Raw genomic sequence first — 18,054 nt, 5'->3', positions numbered from 1 at the left:
AAGACATCAGTTGATCCTACTACAATAAACTAATGTCTAGGTGCACATTATTGTAATCATTATGTTTTATCCATACTGGCTGTAAAGGGACCAGCGCTGTAAGACATGGGGGACGATGTCTATAGAAACAAATGCTGACTAATCATGAACCTTAGAAGATTTTCAAATTGGTGTTAGATGTAGTTTTGAAAGCTCCCACATTGGAAATTGCACAGTCCAAGCTCAACACTATGGAGCAAACCCCCCTCAGTTCAGATCGGATCAGCTGAGTCTGCAATTTTGTGTTTTAAGGATGGTCAAAAAGTTCACTTAGAGAGATAGAAAACCACCAGGACCTGACAGGTCTGATTTTTAAAGTTCAGCTGAAGCAACACAATTTGAGCAGCTTCAGCACTCCGAGTCTGACTACATTATGAAGGTTTTCTTGTAAATAACTAATGCATCTAGAAAAAGCAATACAAAAATAATCAACTCTAGAAATCGTTGTTTTATGAGCAAAACGACCAAATACTTGACTTGTCGACGAAGAGGGGGTAGTCCTCATTTTCTGTTATTTGTTTTTCGTATCAACAAGGAAACACTGTCGAGGGAAACCTAAAGGCAGGATGTGAATTTTCATCCTCTACATGGCCAGTATTGTTACTATACGCAAGGAAAAGTACTTGAAGTGTACCTGTTATAAATACCTTGGTATCTGGCTTGATGATTGTCTCTCTTTTAAACATCAGGTCAATAACCTGCTTTGAAAGCTAAGGGTGAAGCTAGGTTTCTTTTTCAGAAACAAGTCCTGTTTCTCGCTTGAGGAAAAGGCTATTCTCTGTGACCTTTTTACCTGGACTATGGTGATCTGGTCTATGTGAATGCACCTGATCAAGTTGCCGCCTATCACAGTGCACTGAGATTTGTTACAAACTGTAAAGCACTTACTCATCACTGTACCCTGTATGCCAAGGCAGGTCTGCCATCATTTTGGAGACTCAGTCATTGGTACATGTTCATATAGCCATGCTGGGTAAACACCTTACATCTGCTCACTGATATCACTGAGAGTCGCAAGTACTATTGCCTAAGATCCCAGGATGTGTTTTTTATTACATGTACCAAGTGCTCGGACTGTTTTTGGCACTAAAGCTTTTATGTGCGCAGCACCTCTAGCTTGGAACACTCTGCAAAACATATTGAAAATGAGCATTTTGGTTCACCTGCATAATTTTAAAGCACAGCTGGATGAAATGATATTTGATACTCCTGGTACCTGTCATTGTGAATATGTAAATTGTACCCCTCATTATGTTGTATGTGTCCTTTTTGTTTTCTGTTGTATTTCTGTTACATGTGTTACCAATGTGCGGCAGGTCTCCCTTGTAAAAGAGATCGTTGATCTCAATGGGATTTTTACCTGATAAATAAAGGCTACAAACAAGTATCGCCAGAAGGGATATAGCCACCGATTACTTGTTCAATTATGGGCATTTTTGTATTGTTTTGTTATAAAAACAGACTTGAAAAAAACACTAGATGTATCCTTTAATCCAAGTTCTATGTTATAACATTTCTAATTTCAGCTGAGATGACTTTCTGGCCGATGTGTGCTGGACATCTGTCCATCCTCTGGCTACTTGACTCAACGACAGAAGCTATTTTAGTGATGCTCGTCCTAAATCCTTCAGCACCACGGACAGCAGCGTCTGCGCCTCCTAGCCGGCTTCCTCTCCGCTGTGACAGTGAAGCCCTCACCATGTTATTCTGAGAGCATGCAACAGCAGCGGCTCGCACACAGCATACTGCAGGCTCTGAATGCAGAATATATCTTCATATTTCTGCCTGGTATTACAAAAAACAGTTATATTTCGCTGAATTATAAAAAATAAAACATACATACTGCAGTGCTCAGGCTGTATGACATGAGGTAATCGTAACAGTTTGATGCGTGTCTGTGGGCCAACAAGTGGACATGAGTTTCAGTTGGAGACACCAAGAGTGGGTTTATTGTCTCGCATGATTTTTGCAAAACACTTAATGCACATTACATTATAGGGAATCACTTGGAGCTAATCATAAAGCAAAGTGTTCTGGGTTTATCTAAGATGAGAACAAATGTTGAAAGGCCTGTGGATCTGCTTGGGTGACGTGGCAGCAAAAGTGATTTCTTATAATGCAGGGTGGTTATGGCAACATTGACAACGTCGATCTATTGGTTCCACAGGATTACAATGATCGACCATGTGAGTGAGATTTAAACACCTTTCTACATCTCAATAATCCCATTCTTGTAATATCCTAACAGCCTTAAGTGATCGATCCGCTGCAACCTGTGCGCATAGCAAGCAATGGACCGATATTCAGGCGAAGGCGGTGTTTTGGCTGTACGGTGACGTTTTAAGGCAGGTCCTGGTCAAACCTACCAATGATACAAGTCTGTCTGCTGGGACTGATCGCAATGAACGGGTGTCGGAGCTCTGCACCGCAAAGGAGCAACCACAGCGAGACGCGGCGATCAAGGGGATGCGGCATCGGTACGCGGGAGCTGTCCATCAGCACCAAATCCCCGACGAAAAGCAAGAAACCAGCAAGCCGAGCCCAGACCCACTCGCTCCTGTTTTCAACCTCCCGCCCCCGCCCTCTTCTCACCACCGAGATCGCACTTCGACCACCGCCGTTCATCGCCAGAGCCTCCAGGAGCTCCCCTGTCTGAGCCAGCCCTCCCGGAGACCTGTGCACAGCGGCGACCCTCTACCTCTGACGAGCTACGACACCGCCCAGCGACCTTCACACCGAACCATTGAACCCAGCACCGGGCAGCCGGCGCACCTGCAGCAGGATCCCTGGGCCCCGGCTGGCTCTCAGCAGCAGCTGCCGCCGCCGCAGTCGGAGAAGCAGCCTGTTTCCCCCAGCTGCCACTGCAGTTTTTCCGAGCAGGAGGCGAGCCTTTCTCAAAATCATCACCATCCAGCCGATCCTCTCCCACCGCAGCCCTCCCCACCTTTTCCGCCGCCTAAACTACCACCGCCACCAACGTCGTCCTCCTCCTCCTCCTTTTCCCGGGAATCTAAAAGGGAGGATCGTATCCAAAGGAGTGCCAATAATTACCAACAGGCAAGCATCGTGGACCGCTGCAGGGGAGGAGGAGGAGCAGGAGGGCACCGAGACCACAGGCAGTTGTTGCAGCAGCAGCAGCAGCAGCAGCAACAGCAGCAGCAGCAGCAGCAACAGCAACAGCAGCAGCACAGTCATTTAAGACTCCAACAGAGGGACCCCTCCCCTGAAGGAAGCCGTGCAAACTCGCAGAAAGGGCGCTCTTTAAATGTATGTGAGTCAACCGAGGCTAACAAGAGAGCATTCGAGTCTCAGACTCCGGACCTGCAGCAGCAACAGATCCCACAATTACGAGCGCAGCAACAGTTACTGGTGGGGAGCAGCTTGCCTATCAACTACTGCGCCAGCGGCTCAGGAGAGCTATGTAGGACTCACCAGGCTCCACTGCTGCAACAACAAGAGCAGCAGCAGCAGCAGCAGCAGCAGCAGCAAGGCGCACTGGGGCTCTGTCCCCAGCGTCCGCAGCACTGTGAACAAGACCGCAATAAGTCTGGGAGGATCACCGCGCCAGGCGACCAGGCGCAGCTTCACTCCCGCGCCACCCCCCCGGTAACGCAACAGGCGTACGCGGGGAACTCGTCTGCGACTGGCAGCAACAGCAGCAAAGACAGCCCCAACTACGGCTCGAGCTATCACCTGTGGCCCGAGAGCCCGCATAAAGGAGAGGAGCGGATCCGCATCGACCTCCATAAGGTAGGCTTTTTTCACATTCATATCGGAGCTTATTATGCTCTTATGACAAAAACAAACTGGCCTTAACGTGTTCACTCAATGACCACGCCTGTCATATGATTTTGTTACAGAACATTCGCCAATGTGTACGGTGTGCACGCGCATGTGTATGTACGGGAGGGGGGCTGGGGGTGGAAGGTATTTGAAACGTCATTCAGTGTTAGGTAGCTTTTCCAAAACCCACCGATGTTAACTACCGCACATGTAACCTTATACGTGATGCATATCATATCTAAACTGGTATTTGTTTCATTTGGTCACACAAGCACGCGCTTGCAAACGGCATCGCGAACGCACAAACACGCGCACACACACCTGTTCCATGTTGCAGTGTTGTTTTGGGTAACCCACTGTAAAATAATGATGCTCCCAAGCAGCTGAATTAGAAACAAAGCGTGTATTGTTTCCACAGAACCGAGGGGTTTCTGAGCAGGGGAATTTCAGGATTCTGACTTACAGACACAGCGTTAGCTTTATATCATGTAGGCCTGTATCTGTCAGCAGCTCCAAGCAAGGCAGTGATTAACATACTAAAAAAAACACTTTAAATAAAGGTGTATGAGATGTATGTAACAGGTCAACACTATAATATGTAAGTAAAATAAATAATTAAAGTTAAGGCATCAACCTTGAAGGATTTAGAGCATCAGGCTAAACAAATGATGGCAAGAAAATCAAGAGTAAAAGCATGTCAAATAATAATAAAACAGACGATTATTGGAAGATAATACCTGGTAAAAATAAGTTCAAATGTTCATGCAGTAATAGGTTAGATGAAACTGCAGTAACAAGTGGGAATCTGGGGATCAGTCTGTATGATTGACAATACTAAGAGTTTAAAGTATTATGATTCAAATTAAGTAAAATCTATTTCTAGTTATCATGTAGATTATCTGGCAGTACAAAGGTTGCTATCCATTAATCCTCACTGTGACATACAGAAAACTCAAGTGAAAAATCATTCTCATCTACATTTTTCTAATATGTTGTCGATAAATACATGCGTTGAATGTCTCTCTCTGGTTGCTACGTGTTTTGGCCCTTGCAGAGAGCAATACAAAAAAGTCCAACTGGAAGACGTTGAAGTAAATAGTTTTTTATTCTAGCTGCTTAAAAATTAACGTTGTTTTCTACATACGACCAAGTTTTCTTCCCTGAAAAATCTGGTTGACCAAACATGGTTAATAATTGATCAGACCAACAGACATATGGACATTTTAGCAGACTTGATTGTGAAAGATATCGTACGAGTGGCAGATTCGTCCCCACCGTTGTATAGTTTGTCCTCCCCCAGCATTTCCTCAAGGTGCAGGTGATGTGGAGTTTTTATATCGCAGGATAGGAAAAGGAAAGCAACGGGTGGCCCTGATGAGGGTGTATCATCTAAATAACAACACCACTCTCCTTCTTAAAATGCTGCTGTTGTTTTCAGGGGCTTAGCTGGCTCCAGTAGCAAAATGTGGTACGTTGAACCACCTTGACATGACTGTTCTTACCTCAATTTTGGAGCTTCAGCAGAATGCTGAAATGACTGAAGAGAAAGTAAACTTTTTTTCTTGAAGTTGCAACCAACCTTTTTCCAAGTTAAAATCACAGGGTGTTTTCCTGATAGGGAAGCAAAACCCAATACATGAAATGGTGAATTATGAATAGTGCGTTTTCCTAATATTGGTAAGAAAACGGGAACCAGTTTGTGTTTTAACATCATATAAGAACTATGCATGCCAAAGCTTCATTTTGATAATCTGCTCTGTGCACTGCATTGTTGAGGCCATCATTTGAATAATGTTTTGACATCATTATACCAAATACTGGCGAATAAAGCCCATATTGTACTAATTATAGAGTAAAACATCAGTAAAAAGAGTCTTTGGTAAGTGGTATAATAGACCCAGTGAAAACTCATTACCGTTTAAAACAGCTGGGATTTTAACAAGCTGCAGGGCCGTTATGTCTCTTAAATCCATTCTGATTATGAAGGAGATTTATTTTGTCTTTTCTAAACTGATCCTGTCTGTGTCTGATAGCCACGTAAGCACGTAATTCCCTCTGTAAACAAGACCTTTATTTATTACACAACTATTACATAATCCAATTTCCACTGCAAATCAGAAAAATCTTAGAAGTACTCCCAGGACAGACTCTTGAGTATCAAACCTTTTTGCTCAGATCTGACCATGCCAAGTATTTTGATATGGCCAGACACTCTTATCTATTCACGGATATTCGTGGGATCGTGGTTACATCGTATTGACTCGCCCACAATGAGACAGCCCGTGCCCCCGCCCCCATTTCAAATCCCTTAAACAAAACACTTGTGACTGAACAAGCCCGATAAAGTGTATACGATTACAGTATCCCACAGCACACCCTGAAACTGGACACCCAGCCCACTGAACCAACGGCAGGTAGTACGATATTGTGTCCTGCCTCAATAACATCGTGCTTTGAAAGGTGCATTGCTGCTTCTTTTGTGATAGGCTGTGTAAGTACTCTAATGCCTTCCACTTACTGCTATGGTGATATCTCCTGCAGTTACAGTGTTGTACATAAACATAGGATGTGGATTTGCTTTCGTTTAACAAGGTGGAATTTAGAGCATAGGCGAATGTCTCCTCTAGCGGATGCTTGTGATTAACCACTTAACAGGTGGTCTGATTTAGTGCCGTTTAGGGCCCAAAATAAAGTGCTTTTCCTGAAAATAATTCAAATGCCTGCAAATATTGAAAGGACAGAAAATCCACTATTAAAAGGAATTGCATGTCCTTCTGTTGCTTGCTTGTATTTTGTATCATGTGTTTATATTTATGTAGCTTATTCAACAATCAGAATAACGTTAATTTACCAAATAGGATTGTCCTTACAAATAATTCTGCCTTGGCGTTTGTTTTAATCAATAAACATATTAGAAGGACATAAAACATGCAAGGGAAGAACTAGGTCATATATAAAATAAAGGAAATATGTGCAGTAGGGGGTTTCAGGGGGGGCATGTGTTTGAGCCTGAGCATGGGGAATCCTTCCTGGTACGTTTTCCGTGGCTTAATGGACCCATATTGTAGTGCTGCCGCTAACAACTCATATTATTATCAATTTTTCTGTTGATTATTTGTAACTACTAAAATAAATCTACCTTCAATGTATGCCGGTTCATTTCTCTATCGATGGATTCATAATTTTGGTTTGTTTATTGTAAATAATATCTGTTAATTTTCCAAAGCCAAATTAGATTTTCCTGAAATAGCTATTTTTATTTCTTCAACAGATCATGGACAAATTGTACATGTACGACAAGTAAAAACAACAAATTCTCACAAACTGTGTATCTCTGCTGCATGGTCACCATTTACTTATTATCATGCAAGTCCCATCTATCGTTACATATCAAATGAAGAAAATCAGATCATGGGTCAAAAGAAGAAAAAACATTCATGGCCTGGTGCCGTCTCTCTCCTCTCCTGTCACCCATGTTTGGTGTGTGTGTGTCAACCTTTCTGAAGAACATAACGTTGTATGTGTCACTGCAGAATGGCTGCTCAAAAGAGGAGGAAAGCTTTTACTGTAAAGCTTTTTGTGCGGATCCTGCTTAACGTCAGTCCAACACGTGTATAATCAGGCTATATGATCTGGGAAAGGTCAGCAGAGGGTGCATCAAAGTGGCTCTTTCAGCCAACTTAGTGTCACTTTGATGCTGTCTGGAGGATTTACTGGACTCATGTTTACTGGTGGTTGTGTGTAGAGCTTTGGAAAGTGGAAAGGGAATGGTTTGGCAAGTATTCTCTGTAAAGGAGGAAAACATGTTCTGTTTTTTCTCCATCAAAGTGTCAGTATTTCCAGTTTTTGCTTCTCACTGTTCAGATTTTCCAATAACTAAGACCATTTATTTCAAGTAAATACCAGAACACTTGTGTGTTTTTCCCTCTTGTCTAAATTAAGGAAAACGCTGAGGTAATTGCGCTGCCGGCCCTTTTTAAAAAAGCAGTTAATCTTATCAGCTGTGTGTTTATGTTGGCTTCGCAATTACGCTGATGTAAAGCTGAACGCTCGGGCCTCTGAACAATTGATGTCGACAGATCTGCTTTCAGCCTTGTGATTTACCAGCGAGCTTATGCCAGGAGAAACATTATGTTGATTTAAACTCTCTATCGGTCATTTCTCCGCTGTTGTTACAGGACCCTGAGTTTGTTTTTCTCATTAGTGTTCCATGTTTCCACTGCTTGTCTGCGTTTGAGTCTGAGAGGGCAGCCAACACCTTGAAAGTAAACACACCTCACTGAACAATTAAATGTCAAACAAGGGGCAGATCCTAGATCACATCCTCTGTATATGACGAAGGAGCGGCACTGCTGTAGATCCCTGATAACGCTCAGCATTGTGCGAGGAGAGGTAGGTGTGAGCCGTAGGAGCCTCTTAGTTTCGGCTGCAGCTGGCAACACACAGGCTGTAAGTATGAACATGAAGCTCTTTTAATAATTGATCGCTGTTTTCCCTATTTTTTTTGTCCGCTGCGTTTAAGTGCTACGCTGCGCTCCTGCTCTGAAATAGATTTGTGTTACCATGTGTGTTGCTATGGAGAGATCAGCCTGGTATTGTTGTAGCCGTCTCTCTCGCGGGGGGGTATTGAGTTTGGTCAAGGAATCATGTGCAGAACAAGATTCATCTATTCGGATTCACGTTTCATTACACACTTGCTTTTAAGAATGCGCAAATAGGCACATATGTCCACGTGTCTCTCTCTCTCTCTCTCACACACACACACACACACACACACACACACACACACACACACACACACACACACACACACACACACACACACACACACACACACACACACACACACACACACACACACACACACACACACACACACACACACACACACACACACACACACACACACACACACACACACACACACACACACACACACACTACTGTAAGTGCCCCACTTGCTCTAGTCCATTCGCTTTGAGTGAACCTGCACACGAGGTGTATTGAATTACTTGCAGTCCAGTGGAAAGAAAGAAAGCGTGTTGGGGGTTTCCTCGGTCGCCGTGAGCCTCGCTGCTTACTGACTCGCAGCATGGCAGATGTTTGCGCTCTGCCAGCAGTCAATGCAATTTGTAACCTGACTGTTCAACCCCTCGTGATGTTTCCCTTTTCTAATGTGTGTTGTAACTCACAATGCTGCTACTCCATACAAAGCCAAGTCTCCAACACGACTCTTTGCTTGATAAAGGACCGCAGGTCATTTATATGGTAATTCCTGTGAGACGCCAGCCAAGGGATACCAGGCATATAATGTATCACCTCAATGCTATGCTTTATGGCTAATTAGGTTATTGATCTGAGGCTGTTCCTGCAGTTAGGGGCATGATCACAACACAAACGACTATGAGAGTGTGAGTAATGCAGCTGTAAGCAGATATTTGTCATTCATTACAATGCTGGACCGACTGGTACAACAATGGCTGTGAGTGTGTGTGTGTGTGTGTGTGTGTGTGTGTGTGTGTGTGTGTGTGTGTGTGTGTGTGTGTGTGTGTGTGTATGTGTGTGTATAGATGTGTGTTTTCACACATCCATGCACATATCTTATCAAATCAAATCAAGTTTTATTTATATAGCACATTTATAAACGATTTTTAGTCGAGCCAAAGTGCTGTACATATAATAAAAATAGCCTAGAGACACTTTACAGCACAGATTGTTCAGAATATCAGTATGAGAAAAACGACACCCTCTGTCCTTAGACCCTCACATCGTACAAGGAAAAACTTCCAGAGAAAAACCCACAGTTTAAAGGGAACATGGAAGAAACCTCAGGGAGAGCAACAGAGGAGGGATCCCTCTCCCAGGACGGACAGACGTGCAATAGATGCCGTGTGTTAATTGAAGAGATAATACATTTTACAGCATATAGACCGAATGTTATTATTATTGCCGACGTGCGAGCTCATTGAGTCATTTCAATATTGCCTGCTGGCTGTTTTCAAATGTTTGTTAAACACTGTGTTTGGTGGGAGTGCAGAGTGCAGAAACGAGATGTGTGATTTCATCATACTTTGCGCACACAATCCACTAACGCTCCGCTTGCAGCCTCCCCTTTAACAATGCATGTTCAGAACGCTGCTCCTGCCATTGTAAAGCACCATGTATACATAGTGCATGGTTTCCTTTTGCGGCAGACGGGCCTACGAATACATGTGTGTGTATTTGTGATGAGTTCCCTGCTGTGCCTGTGCGCCCTCCTCCTTCTCATCAGGTCTGTATGCCCTCAGGTCAGAGTTTGACTGCTGAGCTGCAGTACTACTTAATTTACAGCACATGATACACAACCGTTCCCCTGCAAAACTCAATCACAGCCTCCTCTGGCCACTGATACATATTCATTGAGGAACAAAAAGCCTCAGCTGATCCGCATCTACTCAGACTTACTCTGCCTTCAGCTGTTTATAGAAAAATGTGAACACAATTTGTTACCTTTTTACAAACAAAACACACTGCTTAGGGAATTCAACCTCCAATCAGTGTATGTATGTGTACTACAAGTGTGTTTTAAATACTGTGTGTGCATATGTGTGTGCTTTGCTGTCAGCAGCCTTAGTGGCTCTTCTCCAGCACAAGAGCTTCACAAAGAGAAACAGAAGACAAGTTGAATGAAGCAGCTTTCCCTCAGCTTCCTCAATCCCCCTCCCCTCCTCCATCGTTACCTCAAATCACCTTGTGAATATAAAACAGCCGTTATGGATGTACAGCAACAATGTCATCTGTTGAGGGTTTTCTGAGGTTGACTGCTAGATGTGGGCTGCAGTAAAACATCTGTCCTATGGGACATATTTCTGCTACATGTGCATGTATGTTTGTAAAGGAGCGAATAAGTGAAAGGATAGCTTTTAGTATATCAGTATCATGTGGATGCCACATTCTTCAGATGGTAAAGGTCACATTTACTCTATTTCAGCTTCTATTCATGTGGAAGAGCTTCTCCTTCAGGAATCCTCCGCTGGATCTCCGCTGTTAGACTCACACTGCCGGGGCTCCATGCTTAATTATGCATCTGCAGTCGTGTTGACAAAGCGGGTGAACGCACCACACTGTACAAAGAAAAAGGTGTGAACATTTGCAGTCCGTTAGAAAAACATCGATTTTTGCAACAATATTTGAATGGTTATTGTATTGTTGTTTTGTCAGTGTTAACTGATGCTGAGAAATGTATCACCTCCCTGCCTCACTCTCCCTCTGTTTTCCTCCGGTTTGTCAGCTGTTTCTATGGTGTTGGCCTTCCTGCGTGCTGAAGTTCCTATACAGCTGCTCGAGCCTCCATTATCGGCCTCTCTTCGACTGTTAACCCCTTAATGGGCCATCGGTCTGCACACTTCCTGTTTTTGTCACTGCCATTTTCTCTTTAACCCTTTCACCAACAAAGCTGGCTTCCATCAATTGCCTTCTCTTTCTTTGAGAGTCCATTCTCGTTCCCCAGCCACCTCTTCTTCTTCTCTTTCTCTGTCAGATTGCAGAAAAAAAAAAAAACCTTTTTAAAATAGAATCAATTTACACTAAAGGGCCCAACGGGCATTCGAAAAACTGCTGCACTTAATTTCATAACCAAACAAATCACAGCTGGAGGCTGTTAGCACATTCCCGGGGAACTTTTATCATGTGAGACGTTCGAGAGTAGCATGTGAGAAAGATAGCTTTGTCTGTAGTACAGTACCGTGTGGGGTCTGGTTATGATGTTCCTCTTTATAAAAACACAATTATCTGTGCTGCAGCATAATACAGTAAATACATCTATCTGTGTGTCTGTGGTGTACCTTTGCATCTGAGGGTGAATACAAATGTGCCGCTTTACCAACCGGCCTGTGTCTCGGTTCAGCGGAGAAAAGGGGGGTTCAGAGCCAGATAAGGATATTCAATTAGCCGCTTCTATGGAAGACTGCTGCACCAGTCAGAGCACGCTGTAGCCGGGTTAAGGGTTCTCTGTTGGTGTGGGGAAGTAATGAAACCTGATATCTTCTAATTTCATCTCGTCACTGTTTCAGTAATCTTCCCATTGGAATGTCAAACATATACCGTCTGCTTCGTGAGATATCGGTTTCTTCTCGTTTTCTCAACGGGAAAGTCTCATATTTTAAATAAAAATGGGAGATAACTAGAATACGGGGAATAAAACAGAATGGTTTTTCAGATTAACACGGTTTGAGATTTCTTTCATTGGCGTTTATTGTCACTGAATGCTGCACATTTGCAAGGAAAAACCTATTTATGTTATTTAATCGTATTTAACATTTATATATTCTCTCTGAGGATTCAATTTGACCCTGAAAGGCAAAAAAAAGAGTAAGAGAATTCTCCATCACTCTCATTTCCTCTCACTCTCATGTCCTCTCGCTTCTCCTCTTGGCTCGTGTCCTCCTCACGTCATAAATCTCAAACAGGACGTTTCCAGGCAACTCTCCAGTCAATCTTTTCCGAGTTTGTTGCGCTATTGATCTGTCCTGTGCTATAGGTTGGCCTGGCCTCTCTCTCCTCTATTGATGTTTTCGCCTCGGGGAAAGAAAGAAAGTGCCTCGGCCAGAATTTACAGAGGGCTCGTTTTCCAATGACTTACAATCATCTCAAAATGGAAACACAACTTGTCAGGCTGTGGCATTGATACATTGATACTGTTATTGGATCCCACAATGGTGAGTGCCATTTGATGAGAGGTTAACATCATGTTATAGTGGAGTTGGTTATGGGGGGCACTTAAGGGTGATGGAATATATGGCCCTGTGGTCCTGTTGGGATGTCAAATAGCCACCAAGGGACCAGTCACCTAATGAAGATGGTTTAGTCCTCTGTGTCCACTGAGCTATATTTCGTGTGTGTGTGTGTGTGCGTGTGGTTCCTAACCGCCTGCATTATTGGTAATTTCGACCAATAATTTTCCTTCCGGGAAAAGATTGTCCCACTCTTGACCTGACTATCAACATCGGCACCTCTGTTGTTTCCCCGACTCAGACTGCAAGGAATCTGGGTGTGATCCTAGATAACAAACTGTCCTTCACTGCAAACATCGCTGCTACAACCCGTTGCTGCAGATACACGCTTTACAACATCAGGAGGATACGTCCCCAGCTGACCCAGAAAGCGACCCAGCTTCTGGTCCAGGCTTTCGTCACCTCACGCCTAGACTACTGCAACTCCCTCCTGGCTGGTCTACCTGCATGTGCCATCCGACCTCTGCAGCTCATCCAGAATGCAGCGGCTCGTCTGGTCTTCAACCTTCCAACATTTTCCCACACCACGCCGCTCCTCCGCTCCCTTCATTGGCTTCCAGTAACTGCTAGAATCCACTTCAAGACACTGGTACTTGCGTACCATGCTGCGAATGGATCTGGCCCGTCCTACATCCAGGACATGGTTAAACCGTACACCCCAGCACGTGCACTCCGCTCTGCATCAACCAAACGGCTCGCTGCACCCTCGCTGCGAAGGGGACCCAAGTTCCCATCAGCAAAAACACGTGGGTTTGCTATCCTGGCTCCTAAATGGTGGAATGAGCTCCCCATTGACATCAGGACAGCAGAAAGCTTACACACCTTCCGGCGCAGACTGAAAACTCATCTCTTTCGACTTCGAGCGATAGAACTATTAACAAAGCACTTATATACTAATAAAGGACTGGCTTATCTATAGCCAGTTGAGTAGCACCTGAAATACTTGGCTCTATGAAACCTGAAGTACTTATATGATTCTGTTTTCTTCAAGGTTGTGTCTTCCTGGTCGAATGTATTTATTGTAAGTCGCTTTGGATAAAAGCGTCAGCTAAATGCAATGTAATTTAATGTAAAGTAGTGGTCTGAGAGGCCATTTAGGGCGTAAATCATAGTTCTTCTCCCACAAAATCATGTTACATAATGATTGACTTTCCTTAACACCACTTTGCCCTTTTTCACTTGCAATCACTATGTTCTGTAATACACAACTACACTCACACTCATGTTATAGACCTATACCATAATAGTAGGATAACTTCATAATGTGAATGACAATGGACGGCTTCAGTGACATTTCAGTGACTGCTCTCCGGACATTGAGTTTTTAACAATAAAATGCAGACCATTCTATTTGCCAAGAGAATTCACTACGACAATCATCACTGCAGTGTATGTTCCCCCCAGCGCTAATACTGAAGAGGCCATGACTGCTCTCTACCACAACATCAGTGAGCTACAGACTGCACATCCAAAGGGTGTCTTTATTGTTGCTGGGGACTTTAACCAGGCTAACATGAAGACAGTTCTCCCTCAGTTCTATCAGCATGTGCAGTTTGCAACCAGAGGCAAAAATACACTGGATCTGGCCTACACCAACATTAAGGGGGCTTTCAGAGCAGCACCCCGCCCCCACATCGGATCATCAGACCATCTCTCTGTTATGCTAATTCCTGCATACAGGCCCCTGCTCATCAGAGAAAAGCCCACGGTGAAGCAGGTGAGGACCTGGCCTGAGGGATCCATGTCAGCATTGCAGGACTGTTTTGAATGCACAGATTGGGACATGGGCCGCAACTGTCAACCTACAGATTAATGTGGAGGAGTATGCTGTGACTGCATTCATTCAGAAGTGCATGGAAGACGTCTCTGTCCTCAAGAACATCACCACACGTGCCAATGAGAAACCCTGGATGAATATGGAGGTTTGTGCTCTGCTGAAAGCACGAAACTTGGCTTACAGATCTGGTGACGTGGCAGCTCTTAGAACAGCAAGAGCCAACCTGGACCATGCCATCAGAGATGCAACGCTCGCTCATAGCCAACAAATCCAGAGTTTCTTCCATGACCCCATGGACAGCAGGCACATGTGGCAGGGCATTCAGTCCATCACTGGATACAAGGCTGCTCCACCACCCTGTGACAATGATACTATATTTCTCAACAACCTCAATAATCACTTTGGTCGCTTTGAGGCACTTAACAACACCACTGCAATGAAAGCTGTCCCCAAGCAGGGGGTACAAAGACTTCGCCTTGACACAGCTGAAGTTCGGAGGACCCTGAGGAAAGTCAAGCCCCGGAAGGCAGCAGGCCCCGACAGTATACCAGGACGGGTGCTCAGGGACTGTGCGGACCAGCTGGCCCATGTCCTCACAGACATCTTCAACACCTCGCTGGACCAGGCCATTGTTCCATCATGTTTTAAGACAGCAGCCATTGTACCTGTGCCAAATAAATCCTCAGTGACCTGCCTGAATGATTACCGGCCTGTGGCACTCACCCCCATCACGATGAAGTGTTTTGAGAGGCTGGTAAAGAACCATATCGTCTCCATACTTCCCCCCACACTTGACCCGTTCCAGTTGGCTTACCGCCCTAACCGCTCTACAGAGGACGCTATCTCCTCTGCGCTCCATGTGAGCCTGGCCCACCTGGAGGAGAAGAACACCCATGTGCGAACGCTGTTCCTGGATTTCAGCTCAGCGTTCAACACAATCATCCCCCAGCATCTGGTAAACAAACTGGGACCCCTGGGACTCAACACACCCCCGTGTAACTGGCTGCTGGATTTCCTAATAGAGAGACCCCAGTATGTTCCGGTCGGTAACAACACCTCCAGCACCATCCCCTTAAACACCGGCTCCCCGCAGGGCTGCGTTCTGAGTCCACTGCTTTTCACCCTGATGACCCACGACTGCTGCTCCAGGTTCAGTACCAACCACATCATAAAGTATGCGGACGACAACAGTGGTGGGACCCATCAGGGACAACAACGAACAGGCCTACAGGGAGGAGGTGAAACATCTGACAGACTGGTGTAACACCAACAACCTGATCCTGAATGTCGATAAAACAAAAGAGATCATTGTCGACTTCAGGAAAAAAAAAAGCACTGTCACCCACCACTCCACATCAACGGCACAGCAGTGAAGACTACAGACAGCACCAAGTTCCTGGGGGTGCATATCACAAGCAGTCTGACCTGGTCCACTCACACTACATCACTATTTAAGAAGGCACAGCAGCGCCTACACTTCCTGCACAGCTCCCCCCTCCCATCCTCACCACGTTCTACAGAGGAACCTAGAGAGCGTGCTGACCAGCGGCATCTCCATCTGGTCGAGAGACTGCAATGCCAAAGACTGGAGGTCTCTGCAGAGAGTGGTCAGGACAGCAGAGAAGATCATCAGAGTTTCTCTCCCTCCCATCAGAGACACCGCTCAGAAACGCTGCCTGACAAAAGCCCAGAACATTTTGAAAGACCCCACTCATCCTCACCATGCTCTGTTCTCCCTGCTGCCCTCCGGCAAGAGGCTCCGCAGCATTAAGAGCAAAACAGCCAGATTCTGTAATAGCTTTCCCCCCCATGCCATCAGACTGCTGAACAGCAAGTAGACCAGTAACATAAAGATTACATTATTATGTAAAGAGCACATATTTTTTATATAGTATGTCTATTTTATTTATATGTATAGTAAGTCTTTATATTTTAAACGCACACTTTATCTTTAATTTTATCAGCACCACGTCACTATTATTTATTTATATGTACAATTTTAGCAAGTTTTTATATTGTCCTGTTCCTGTAAGCCAGGACAACGCAATTTCGTTTTAATAGTACACTCTGTGTCTTGTTGAAATGACAATAAAGTATGTCTATGTCTATGTCTATTTATGTCTTTTACAGTCATCATTATTTCTCTCTCCATCAATGATTTTCTCTTTAATAGCTTATCCTTCTCACACACAGTCATCATAATAGCCCATCCATACACTACTAAGTTCCATCCTCTGTCCATCTCATTAAACTGTTGCTACCTTTGTTAAAATGGGAAAAATGAACAAGCCGTGCTGAATGGAGATGAATTCATTTTGAATTTGACACTGTTTATGGAAAAGGTTTGAATGTAAGGCAGCCCCATAAAGATGCAACTATGTTACATTAGGTGTAATACATCAACCAATCGGAATTCACCCATTAGTAACCCTTAAAATAACACTGAACTGCCATTTCTTGTGACTTAAGGTCACAAGTATTAGCTCTTGTAATTCTAACTATACAGTTTGAAATGGTGGAAGCTTGAAAATGTTGAATATATGTTTGGGGCGCATTGCGGTCTGTTTGCGTTTTGATATTTCTTTAAGTCTTTGGAATAAAACAGTTTCTAATTTCTTGATTTTTAATGTGTGCAAAACAAAAACACATTTCATAAGCTTTTCACACTATGCCGCCTTAAAAATAAGTATTCCCTACTTCCTCTTTTGCTAGCAGGTTGACAGTCTGCTCTAATTATGAAATATGTACCGATCTATGAATAAAATAATAAATTTGAGTTGACATAAAGAATTATATTAATTTCAAAAATGTTTTTAAATCGAGCCTGGTTATTCATTGTTTCTGCAACTTCTGATTTAATTCAGTAAAGAAAATTACCAAATGTAATTCAGTAAACAAATTACCAAATGTACACAGATCAATTACATTTCCACCAAATTGTATTCACTAGATAATTCTTGTAATTCTTGTCTTATAACCAACCATTAAGGATGCAATAACATATGTGAGAGAGAAAGAGGAATTTTGCACTAAAATGGAATGTTAAAAACACATTTCAGTGGTTGAAAGGGATGTACTCTGTTTTATGTGAGAATATTTCAAGGACTGGGTCTGCGTCTTTTTGAGGGGGTTATCTGCACAAACTCGGTATCAAGCAATCATGCGTAATGGGAGCAATATAGGGCAATACTGTTGATTAGCTAAAATAAAGAGGACGCTTTGGAGAGCTGATTAGGGAAACGTTCCATTTCCATGGACAATGTCAAACCTTTATAGCATTTACACATCAACACTGAGAACATGTGATGTGAGACTTTATATAGTGCTGTCACCCATCTATCAAAAAGTGCATATACTCACCAGCCTTTGGTTCTTTAGATTTAAAAGAGTTGCCATTTTCTCATGTTTTTATCACATTATGTAATCAAATAAATAAGAGCTATAAAATCAAGCCTAATACAACAAATAAAATCAGCATAGTAAAGCAAAGATTTCAGTAAACCAAAGGTAACTCATAATTGTTAAGTGCACTTAACAGACTGCAAAGAGTTTTTGATGAAACCAATTATAATACATCAAATTATAACATGAGTTGTTTTCCTAGTACTTAATTGTTTTGCTTAACATCTAGACACTGATCATGTTCACACACCTGAGTTGTGTCTGAAATGCTCTCTCACGCAA

General features: G+C 43.6%; 1 protein-coding gene across 3 annotated transcripts in view; it reads left to right on the top strand.

The window, feature by feature from the left end:
* Positions 1–18,054, top strand: part of kcnn1a (potassium intermediate/small conductance calcium-activated channel, subfamily N, member 1a) — an 80,946-nt gene that overhangs the window by 11,757 nt on the left and 51,135 nt on the right. The window contains exon 1 of one of the 3 annotated variants that reach the window (XM_034104093.1): positions 2,488–3,789. The exons of 1 other annotated variant lie outside the window; for it this stretch is intronic. In XM_034104093.1, coding sequence (XP_033959984.1) covers positions 2,506–3,789 — 1,284 coding nt within the window. In that variant the 5' untranslated portion in view covers positions 2,488–2,505. Of the gene's footprint in view, positions 1–2,487; positions 3,790–8,235; positions 8,272–18,054 lie in introns of those variants that run through there. One more of the 3 variants, XM_071206290.1, reaches the window with a different exon arrangement.

Source organism: Pseudochaenichthys georgianus, chromosome 17, assembly GCF_902827115.2.
Source record: "Pseudochaenichthys georgianus chromosome 17, fPseGeo1.2, whole genome shotgun sequence".
Lineage (NCBI taxonomy): Eukaryota > Metazoa > Chordata > Actinopteri > Perciformes > Channichthyidae > Pseudochaenichthys > Pseudochaenichthys georgianus.
This window is presented reverse-complemented; position numbering and strand designations above follow the sequence as displayed.